The 12,112-nt window shown below is 41.1% G+C and overlaps 1 protein-coding gene and 1 long non-coding RNA gene across 2 annotated transcripts in view; both read left to right on the plus strand.

Moving 5' to 3' along the window:
- Positions 1-301: 301 nt before the first annotated feature.
- Positions 302-4,502, plus strand: LOC138353183 (cuticle protein LPCP-23-like). The gene is made up of 3 exons (XM_069306055.1): positions 302-310; positions 3,221-3,557; positions 3,679-4,502. Exons 1-3 carry the CDS (start codon positions 302-304, stop codon positions 4,500-4,502), a joined length of 1,170 nt encoding a protein of 389 aa, XP_069162156.1.
- A 5,350-nt stretch (positions 4,503-9,852) lies between these two features.
- LOC138353011 (uncharacterized) overlaps positions 9,853-12,112 on the plus strand; it is a 127,785-nt gene continuing 125,525 nt past the window's right edge. The window contains exon 1 of the long non-coding RNA XR_011223005.1: positions 9,853-10,250. This is a non-coding gene — a long non-coding RNA (uncharacterized lncRNA). The remainder of the gene's footprint in view (positions 10,251-12,112) is intronic.

The raw sequence follows: 12,112 nt of genomic DNA on the forward strand, positions 1-12,112 counted from the left end.
GATCCTAACCTACCAGAGGACCCAAAACAGAAAACGGGATAGTGCAGACGATGAGTCACAATAACGTGGCTAAAGTAAGTTGACCAGACCACACACTAGAAGGTGAAGGGACGACGACGTTTCGGTCCGTCCTGGACCATTCTCAAGTCGATTGTGAATCGACTTCAAGTCACAATCGACTTGAGAATGGTCCAGGACGGACCGAAACGTCGTCGTCCCTTCACCTTCTAGTGTGTGTGGTCTGATCAACATAGATGAAAACATCATCAACTACGTCGTCAAGTTTCCAGATGACACTAAGATGGATAAAGTAAGTGGTGAAAATGCTATTGAGGCCTAACACAGAGATCTATATGAACTCCACAATTGGCAGATGCTTTTTAATATCGAAGAAAATGCAAGACCTTGTAAGTGGAGCATAACAACCCACGTTACAACTCCCAAATCAACAGCAGATTGCAGCACAACCTCGCAATCTACTACAGAGTGCAATATGCTACCTTGCAGAAGATTGGTGAAGAAAAAAGACCTTAGAGTTAGAATCCACAAATCACAGAAAGACGCACAACAATTGTGGGTTGCAATGAAAAATGGCAACCAAATCCTAGGCATAATCAGATAGAATTTTGACTAGGTGGTTATACAACATGTATATATATATATATCTGGTGCGCCCCGACTTGGATAATTGTATCCAAGCATGGAGACTTCGTCTTCAGAAACACATATCTGCTTCAGGAGAAAGTTCAGCACCAGACGAAAAATCGTTCCAGAACTAAGTCGACTCCCATACCAGGAACCCTTGTGGGCCACAAGGCTAACAATTTTGAGGTTATCTTGAGATGATTTCAAGGCTTTTAGTGTCCCCGCGGCCCGGTCCTCGACAAGGCCTCCACCCCCAGGAAGCAGCCCGTGACAGCTGACTAACACTCAGGTACCTATTTTACTGCTAGGTAACAGGGGCATAGGGCGAAAGAAACTCTGCCCATTGTTTCTCGCCGGCGCCTGGGATCGAATCCAGGACCAGAGGATCACAAATCCAGCGTGCTGTCTGCTCGGCCGACCGGCTCCCTTACAACAACACTGCAAACCAGACTTGATAGGGCTGATCTCATCGAAACTTTGAACATACTGAACAATTTGGTTGAGATTGATCCAGACCACTTCTTCAAGAGATCCGATTTAACACAGACAAGAAGCAATGCTTTCAAGCTCACCAAGCCACAATGTAGAGCAGAAAATAGCAGATTCCTTTTCACCCATGAGGTTATAAACCCATGGAACCGCCTACCCGCCGAAGCCGTAACTGCCCAGACACTCTTGCAATTTCAAATCCAAGTAGATCAAATAATCAAGACTATTTAGTGGGACCTTTGACAAGCCACCAGCTTCCAGTCCTCGTCGAGGCCACTAGAGAGATTGTGGCCCTGAGGTAAAATCAGGTATATAATATATATTTAACGTGTAATATATGGGTTACAAAGATGGTTATCATAGGTTGTCGAGTTCCTCCAGCTCCTGAGATGGCGGGCAGGAACCCTGGATGCAGTGCGCATTTCCCCTCGTGTATATACATTATATATAAATAATTATACATTATATCTTATTAGTTTGTTGGGGCCACTGGAGGTCCAAGTCCTTCATCTGTCCTTGATCGTGAGGTTTGTAAATGCCAGTGTGTTGGTCATGCTGCCTGGAACCTTATTGGGGACGATGGGCACAGGAGGAGGAGGAGCAGGTGGGAGAGGAGGAACAATTGGAAATGAGTTAAGAAAGGAGGAAGAAGCAGCATAAATAACGAGGTTCTAGAGAGGAAGATAATGCTGATGCCAACGACCAAGATTAGGATCAGAAGGATTTGAGTGAGAAGGACATGGAGTTTACCTCATAAAAGACCAGTAGAGATAAGGAAGGAGACAGAGATTATATCCACCATCCTTCCCCCCCCCACTTCTCTTCCCAGACCCCCCCTCCCTTCCCCCCCCCCATCCTCTTGATCGTCCTCCTTCCATCTCCCCCCCCCTTCCCCCCCCCCATCCTCAGCAGACCATGAATCAGCCAGCTTTAGAGCTGATTACTTCTTTGTCTAGCACCGCCTGACGACGGAGCTGACAGCGTGCCCTTAACTTATCGCCCGGCTACCATGCTAATGTTACGAGTCGCCCCTTAAGTTAACCCTCCGGGATGGGCTAATAATCCCAAGTTGGCCCCTAAGTTGCCGAGCGTAATAACCTCTTATTACGGAAGTTCTCAGCCTCTATTTCTTGACCTATAGAGGTGGTTAAGACGCGCAAGTCAGTCTTTAACATGTCTTGGACGCCTGCCATGTTAAACCTAAACTACTCCGGTGTCACCAATCAGATCTTCAACCAAATGTTGTCTTCTAGGTTATCACTGAACAGTATCCACTACGGGCTCACCATAGCCCGTGCTACTTGGAATTTTTTGTTCCAGGTAGCGAATCTTTTATAACAACAACAAACTGAATAGTAAACTAAGAGTCACCCCTAAAAAATCTAATTGTTTGACAATTAAAAGAGATATTTTTCCTGTTTAATAACCCATTGAGCCGTCTCTTAAATGGTGGCATGGGTGGCCCAATGCTTTAAACCCTCACCCAAAAATGGGGCATCTGATTTGTCGAGTAATACCAGAACCATTACTTTCCTCACTCAGTGATCGACGGTTTGGTCTAATATCCCTCAGACCTGACACTCAGTGATCGACGGTTTGGTCTAATATCCCTCAGACCTGACACTCAGTGATCGACGGTTTGGTCTAATATCCCTCAGACCTGACACTCAGTGATCGACGGTTTGGTCTAATATCCCTCAGACCTGACACTCAGTGATCGACGGGCTGATCCCACAGACCTGCTCCAGGCTTATCTGCCGATCAGACCCACCAGGCGTGTGGGTTTAAAGTGTCCGGAGTGTGTGTGTGTCTGAACCGGCTTATCAGATTAAATAATTATCATCTGTATCCAGCAGGAGTCAGTTGACGTGCGAAGAGACAGCTAATTGGTCTTGTTATCACGGGGTTAACTGGCGTTAAACAATAGTTCATCTCCACCATTAACGAGCCGACAGGTGGTTCCGTCGGGCTGGTGTTCTTCGGGAGATGGAAATGCTGTTTAAATTTTTTTAGCGTCTCTCAGGGTGAGGTTTGACAGAAAAGAATGTTAGTTATATTTGTTAATGTGACGGTACATTTAGTTTAGGATAGTTATGCTGCTGCTCTTGTTAGTTATGCTGTTGTTAGTTATGCTGTTGTTAGTTATGCTGTCGTTAGTTATGCTGATGCTGTCGTTAGTTATGCTGCTGCTGTTGTTAGTTATGCTGCTGCTGTTGTTAGTTATGCTGCTGTTGTTAGTTATGCTGATGCTGTTGTTAGTTATGCTGATGCTGTCGTTAGTTATGCTGATGCTGTCGTTAGTTATGCTGTCGTTAGTTATGCTGATGCTGTTGTTAGTTATGCTGTCGTTAGTTATGCTGATGCTGTCGTTAGTTATGCTGATGCTGTTGTTAGTTATGCTGATGTTAGTTATGCTGTCGTTAGTTATGCTGCTGCTGTTGTTAGTTATGCTGCTCCTGTTGTTAGTTATGCTGCTGCTGTTGTTAGTTATGCTGATGTTGTTAGTTATGCTGATGCTGTCGTTACTTATGCTGATGTTGTTAGTTAGTTATGCTGCTGCTGTTGTTAGTTATGCTGCTGCTGTTGTTAGTTATGCTGATGCTGTTAGTTATGCTGATGCTGTCGTTAGTTATGCTGATGCTGTCGCTAGTTATGCTGTTAGTTATGCTGATGCTGTCGTTAGTTATGCTGATGCTGTCGTTAGTTATGCTGATGCTGTTGTTAGTTATGCTGATGCTGTCGTTAGTTATGCTGATGCTGTTGTTAGTTATGCTGATGCTGTCGTTAGTTATGCTGATGCTGTTGTTAGTTATGCTGATGCTGTCGTTAGTTATGCTGATGCTGTCGTTAGTTATGCTGATGCTGTTGTTAGTTATGCTGATGCTGTCGTTAGTTATGCTGATGCTGTCGTTAGTTATGCTGATGCTGTCGTTAGTTATGCTGATGCTGTCGTTAGTTATGCTGATGCTGTTGTTAGTTATGCTGATGCTGTCGTTAGTTATGCTGATGCTGTTGTTAGTTATGCTGATGCTGTCGTTAGTTATGCTGATGCTGTCGTTAGTTATGCTGATGCTGTTGTTAGTTATGCTGATGCTGTCGTTAGTTATGCTGATGCTGTCGTTAGTTATGCTGATGCTGTTGTTAGTCATGCTGATGCTGTCGCTAGTCATGCTGATGCTGTTGTTAGTCATGCTGATGCTGTTGTTAGTCATGCTGATGCTGTTGTTAGTCATGCTGATGCTGTTGTTAGTCATGCTGATGCTGTTGTTAGTCATGCTGATGCTGTTGTTAGTCATGCTGATGCTGTTGTTAGTCATGCTGATGCTGTTGTTAGTCATGCTGATGCTGTCGTTATATCAATCATTTAAGGGTCATGGTAGTATAGATGGGTTCCTTCTCGACTCACAATCAAGAATCCTTGATTCGAATCCCGGGCAGGACAGAAATGATTGGGCACGTTTCTTTTAACCTAATGCCTCTGTTCACCTAGCAGCAAATAGTAATTCAAGATTTATTTAACTGTTGTGGGTGGTTTCATCTTGGCAAAGGTCAGTATGGTTACACCTTGGGGGGGGGGCAATTATATATATATATATATATATATATATATATATATATATATATATATATATATATATATATATATATATATATATATATATACATACATACATACATACATATGTATGTATGTATGTATGTATGTATGTATATATATATATATATATATATATATATATATATATATATATATATGTCGTACCTAATAGCCAGAACGCACTTCTCAGCCTACTATTCAAGGCCCGATTTGCCTTATAAGCCAAGTTTTCATGAATTAATGTTTTTTCGTCTACCTAACCTACCTAACCTAACCTAACCTAGCTTTTTTTGGCTACCTAACCTAACCTTACCTATAAATATAGGTTAGGTTAGGTTAGGTAGGGTTGGTTAGGTTCGGTCATATATCTACGTTAATTTTAACTCCAATAAAAAAAAATTGACCTCATACATAGAGAAAAGGGTTGCTTTATCATTTCATAAGAAAAAAATTATAGTAAATATATTAATTCAGGAAAACTTGGCTTATTAGGCAAATCGGGCCTTGAATAGTAGGCTGAGAAGTGAGTTCTGGCTACTAGGTACGACATATATATATATATATATATATTCGGGCTGTCTGTCCCCCGACTAAGCGAATTATTATTTTTTATTATTTGTTAAATTAACTCTGAAAGGCAGTTACGTTGCTTAGTTATATACACCATCAAGAATTTACAAATTATTGATGCATAAATTGATGAATAATTTGATGAATAAGCAACGAATACGAACGTTATCATACAACGTTTGATAAGGAATGTTGTCACTTATGTCTCGTGCATTATATCGTTCGTGTATTATAACGAATTTCAAGATAACAATGAAAAGTTAGTTATTTTCTTCTAAAGACGGAATAGCCCAACCACTTTGGGTGGACGGTCTCGCTTCATGCAGGTCGGCGTTCAATCCCCCGAGTGTCCACAAGTGGTTGGGCACCATTCCTTCCCTCCCCCCTCCCCTGTCCCATCCCAAATCCTTATCCTGATCCCTTTCCATTGCTATATAGTCGTAATGGCTTGGCGCTTTCTCCTGACGATTCATTGTATTCCCGAAGAATGAATAAGATAACGAAATTAAATTATGGTTTCTTAAAAGAAAGCACACTTTCATGTGCTTGGATATCGATAAGGTTGTCGATATCCAAGATGTTGTTGCATATTTCAGTCAGTGGCTTGCTCAGTACCTCCTTCAACTTCTTCAGCACACCTTGGAAAATTAAATCTGTGTCCCCTGGCACATGCACTCGACTCTCTCTCTCTCTCTCTCTGTCTGTCTCTCTCTGTCTCTCTGTCTCTCTGTCTCTCTCTGTCTCTCTCTCTCTCTCTCTCTCTCTCTCTCTCTCTCTCTCTGTCTCTCTCTGTCTCTTTCTGTCTCTCTCTGTCTCTTTCTGTCTCTCTCTGTCTCTCTCTCTCTCTCTCTCTCTCTCTCTCTCTCTCTCTCTCTCTCTCTCTCTCTCTCTCTCTCCTCCCCTCCCTACACACCATTACCAACTCTGAGTTATAGATCCCCATGAATATATCTTCAAACTTTCAAGCTTTATCTGAACACCTTTAATGACCTCATTAACTATGCTAATTATACCACCTTTGCAACTTGCTAATGAAAATAAGCACACAAAAATGAATCACTCCGAAGCCGGACCAAACTGACATTTATTTCTCGAATTCATTCAAAGGATTAGATTAATTTTTTTGAGCTCAAGGCTGAGTGCAACACTGTTGCTATCGCGTGATTGACTTCAAGATATATATATATATATATATATATATATATATATATATATATATATATATATATATATATATATATATATATATATATATATATATATATATATATATATATATATATATTGATCTAAAGGGTTATTGTATTACTTCCTCCCTGTTATTTATGTCCATTTACCATCTATTATTCCGGATTATTATTCAGTTTGCTCTCTGTTTTTCATATTCTGCTTCTTCCGTCTCTTCTAGCCCCCCTTTCCCATCCTCCTAGCCCCCCCCTTCCCTTCCCATCCTCCTAGCCCCCCCCCCTTCCCATCCTCCTAGCCCCCCCTCCCCTTCCCATCCTCCTCTTCATCATCCTCCTCCTCATCCCCTGTCATATTCCTCATCTCGCTTATTTAATTACAATGGTGAATTAAACACGAGTTCCCACCACAAGTGGTCCATCCTTTAGCGAGGCGCACCTTTATGGGCCGTGAGTGAGGACCTTGTTTAAACCTTAACAAAGGTCAGGCAATGTATGCATGGGTGGGGACTCACCTGCGGGGACTCATCTATATGTGCTGCAGGGGGGGGGGAGCGCTGGCGCTGTCTTCCCTGGCCCCGTCTCTCTCTCTCTCTCTCTCTCTCTCTCTCTCTCTCTCTCTCTCTCTCTCTCTCTCTCTCTCTCTCTCTCTCTCTCTCTCTCTCTCTCTCTCTCTCTGTCTCTCTCTCTCTCTCTCTCTCTCTCTCTCTCTCTCTCTCTCTCTCTCTCTCTCTCTCTCTCTCTCTCTCTCTCTCTCTCTCTCTCTCTCTCAAATTTTGGGGGATTTAATGCTCTGGTTTGTGGTGGGTTTTGTGTGTATTCATCTAGTTGTATTCATCTAGTTGTATTCACCTAGTTGTATTCACCTAGTTGTATTCACCTAGTTGTATTCACCTAGTTGTATTCACCTAGTTGTATTCACCTAGTTGTATTCACCTTGTTGTATTCACCTAGTTGTATTCATCTAGTTGTATTCATCTAGTTGTATTCACCTAGTTGTATTCATCTAGTTGTATTCATCTAGTTGTATTCATCTAGTTGTATTCATCTAGTTGTATTCCACCTAGTTGTATTCATCTAGTTGTATTCCACCTAGTTGTATTCATCTAGTTGTATTCATCTAGTTGTATTCATCTAGTTGTATTCATCTAGTTGTATTCATCTAGTTGTATTCACCTAGTTGTATTCATCTAGTTGTATTCATCTAGTTGTATTCATCTAGTTGTATTCATCTAGTTGTATTCATCTAGTTGTATTCATCTAGTTGTATTCCACCTAGTTGTATTCACCTAGTTGTATTCATCTAGTTGTATTCCACCTAGTTGTATTCATCTAGTTGTATTCCACCTAGTTGTATTCATCTAGTTGTATTCATCTAGTTGTATTCCACCTAGTTGTATTCATCTAGTTGTATTCCACCTAGTTGTATTCATCTAGTTGTATTCATCTAGTTGTATTCATCTAGTTGTATTCATCTAGTTGTATTCATCTAGTTGTATTCCACCTAGTTGTATTCACCTAGTTGTATTCACCTAGTTGTATTCATCTAGTTGTATTCCACCTAGTTGTATTCACCTAGTTGTATTCATCTAGTTGTATTCCACCTAGTTGTATTCACCTAGTTGTATTCATCTAGTTGTATTCATCTAGTTGTATTCACCTAGTTGTATTCATCTAGTTGTATTCCACCTAGTTGTATTCACCTAGTTGTATTCATCTAGTTGTATTCATCTAGTTGTATTCCACCTAGTTGTATTCACCTAGTTGTATTCATCTAGTTGTATTCATCTAGTTGTATTCACCTAGTTGTATTCATCTAGTTGTATTCACCTAGTTGTATTCATCTAGTTGTATTCATCTAGTTGTATTCCACCTAGTTGTATTCACCTAGTTGTATTCACCTAGTTGTATTCACCTAGTTGTATTCATCTAGTTGTATTCATCTAGTTGTATTCATCTAGTTGTATTCATCTAGTTGTATTCCACCTAGTTGTATTCACCTAGTTGTATTCACCTAGTTGTATTCACCTAGTTGTATTCATCTAGTTGTATTCATCTAGTTGTATTCATCTAGTTGTATTCCACCTAGTTGTATTCACCTAGTTGTATTCACCTAGTTGTATTCCACCTAGTTGTATTCATCTAGTTGTATTCATCTAGTTGTATCCAGATGGGCTGGATACTAAGTATTAGTGAAGTGTGTATATATATCAACCCATCCTGTTTAGATATAGATACTTGGAGTAACTATGTTCATTATCGTTCATATATAGACGCAATGTATAATTAGATAGTAGAATTTAGACCCATTCCCTTCAGAGTTTGAACAAATAAAGTTAAAACCCAAACTTAAATATTCCTAGGCCTAGTATAGCACGTATATGTACTATATTAGGACTACGAAGGTTAGGTTAGGCTAAGTTTTCTTTGCAACATCAATACAAGAAAAAAAATCCCTATATGTCCAAATTCAATAAGTTCGATTTTTACTTTCAAATTGCCTTATACGTCAATATATGTATACGATACATGGTCATTTTTACCGTAAGTACTACCTAAATAGGAGGCTACATAGGCTGGTCTAATGTGTATGGATGTATGTATGATGTTGTATGTTAGTATGAAATGTGTATATTGTGTGTGAATCTGCCTAGCCGTCCTGGGGCCAGATTCACGAAGCAGTTACGCAAGTACTTACGAACGTGTACATCTTTCCTCAATTATTTGACGGCTTTGGTTACATTTATTAAACAGTTGACAAACATGAAAACTTGCCAATCAACTGTTGTTATTGTTATAAACAGCCTCCTGGTGCTTCGGAGCTCATTAACTGTTTAATAATTGCGAACAACGCCGCCAAAGATTGAGAAAAGATGTACAGGTTCGTCAAGTGCTGGCGTAAGTGTTTCGTGAATCTGTCCCCTGGGGCGTGAAAAAGGCGGGAACATGGCGTAGCCTAGCAGATACTTCTCTGATTTTGACTCTCCTGTCCTCAAAGATACTTCTATACACACTATAGCACTTTGCCCGATACACCAGCCTCTTTGTCTACTTTGAATAATCGTCACTTATGAGGAATAGTGTCGAGAATTAGGCCAATATATGACTCAAAGGCTTGAAAGATGGGATTGGCGGAATAGAAACATTTCTTCAGCATAGAAAATGGTGCAGCATCCAACCGCCAGGTGGCATGGCGTTCTACTATTTTCTATGCTTATTGAAGACGCTTTCCTCTCTCTCTCATACTTACGGTTCTTGATTATTGTTTATCATCTGGTGGACATTGTCAGGTGCTCTCCCAGCCGACGTGGGTAAGGATACCGTGTGTTTAGAATAGTGAGACGTTTATCTTGCGAGAGCGGGAAGTACTGTGTACCGTGTCCAGTGGTCTCTGCTACGTAGTCTATTTACGGTGAAATAGAGCCAGCACGTTCTCTATATACGATGAAATAGAGAGAATAGGTTCTCTATTTACGGTGAAAGAAAATACGTTCTCTATTTACGGTGAAATAGAGAGAATACGTTCTCTATTTACAGTGAAATGGAGCCAACACGTTCTCTATTTACGGAGAAATAGAGCCAACACGTTCTCTATTTACGTTGCAATAGAGCCAACACGTTCTCTATTTACGTTGCAATAGAGCCAACACGTTCTCTATTTACGGTGAAAGAGAGCCAACACGTTCTCTATTTACGGTGAAATAGAGAAAATACGTTCTCTATTTACGGTGAAATTACATAAGACCGCAACACAAGGAAGGAAGGTAGGCAAATGTTGTGTTTTTCCATAATGTTAATATTACATTTAACTTTTGTAGTATAATGTTAGTTTTAAAGTCACCCCTTGTTAGGTTGGGTATCTTCGCCAATGGTACTCGGCTCAAGGTCTTTCTGTAGCTCAATTCGCAGCCACTTGAAACCAGTTTAATCGTTAAAAGTGCTTAGCATACCAATGTTGTGTGATGAAGTCCCCAAGTCACTCTGGCTGGCGATAAATATATAAATTATAATATGTTGATTGGTTTGGGATAGTGTGTAAACCTTGGTAACACAAATGGGGGTTGAGAGGGGGGAGAGTGAGAGGGGAGGGGGATGGAGTGAGAGGGACGGGGAGGGGGGGTTTCTGGTTCGAAACGTGTACATCAAATTAGTATTAAGTGCACCTAGGTGGTGTACTCACCTAGTTGTACTCACCTAGTTGTGTTTGCGGGGGTTGAGCTCTGGCTCTTTGGTCCCGCCTCTCAACCGTCAATCAACAGGTGTACAGGTTCCTGAGCCTATTGGGCTCTATCATATCTACACTTGAAACTGTGTATGGAGTCAGCCTCCACCACATTGCTTCCTAATGCATTCCATTTGTCAACCACTCTGACACTAAAAAAGTTCTTTCTAATATCTCTGTGGCTCATTTGGGCACTCAGTTTCCACCTGTGTCCCCTAGTGCGTGTGCCCCTTGTGTTAAATAGCCTGTCTTTATCAACCCTGTCGATTCCCTTGAGAATCTTGAATGTGGTGATCATGTCCCCCCTAACTCTTCTGTCTTCCAACGAAGTGAGGTTCAATTCCCGCAACCCGTCCTCGACTCAAGTCCATTACATCCAGTGGTCGACTCCACAGACGCATTCATAAATTTTAATATGCTGTTCATTCAAAACGGGAATTTTCTCAAGTATAAATTAATATTATAATATATTAGCATATTGTGCATATATAGGCATAGGTTAGGTTAGGTTAGGTGTTTAGGTTCTGTTGGCGATTATTTGTATTTGTAGTACGTGGGTGAAGCATTTATAGCGTTGTGATTCGAACAAAATTCGTCAGTGAAACACTTGTTCCGGATATGTTCGAACGTCAGCAGTTGTGAGTCGTGTGTAAACCGCTTTTCATTCATAAATAGGGGGTTTGGCGGGTGCATGGAATCACTTTTGGATCTTTGTTTGGAGGACGGGCTGATTCCCGTAGTCTCTCCTCGTAGCTCATACCTCTCAGCTCGGGTACTAGTCTGGTGGCAAACCTTTGAACCTTTTCCAGTTTAGTCTTATGCTTGACTAGATATGGACTCCATGCTGGGGCTGCATACTCCAGGATTGTTCTGACATATGTGGTATACAATGTTCTGAAAGATTCCTTACACAAGTTTCTAAAGGCTGTTCTTATGTTAGCCAACCTGGCATATGCTGCTGATGTTATCCTCTTCATATGAGCTTCAGGGGACAGGTCTGGCGTGATATCAACCCCCAGGTCTTTCTCTCTCTCTGATTCTTGAAGTATTTCATCTCCCAAGTGATACCTTGTATCTGGTCTCCTGCTTCCTACCCCTATCTTCATTACATTACATTTGCTTGGGTTAAACTCTAACGTCCATTTGTTCGACCATTCCTGCAGCTTGTCCAGGTCTTCTTGAAGCCTCAAGCTGTCCTCCTCTGTCTTAATCCTTCTCATAATTTTGGCGTCGTCAGCAAACATTGAGAGGAATGAGTCTATATGTGTGTGTGTGTGTGTGTACTTACCTAGTTGTGCTTGCTGGGATTGCGCTAGGCTCTTTGGTCTTCCTTCCTTGGATGTGTGTGTGTGTGTGTGTGTGTGTGTGTGTGTGTGTGTGTGTGTGTGTGTGTGTGTGTGTGTG

The sequence above is a fragment of the Procambarus clarkii genome, chromosome 56, assembly GCF_040958095.1.
Source record: "Procambarus clarkii isolate CNS0578487 chromosome 56, FALCON_Pclarkii_2.0, whole genome shotgun sequence".
NCBI lineage: Eukaryota > Metazoa > Arthropoda > Malacostraca > Decapoda > Cambaridae > Procambarus > Procambarus clarkii.

What these genes read in the sequence shown, in the direction of transcription:
- LOC138353183 (XM_069306055.1), top strand. An exon ending in TGTTAGTTATGCTGTCGTTA is followed by an intron (nt 3,558 to 3,678) that starts GTTATGCTGCTG and finishes TGATGTTGTTAG; the next exon opens with TTAGTTATGCTGCTGCTGTT.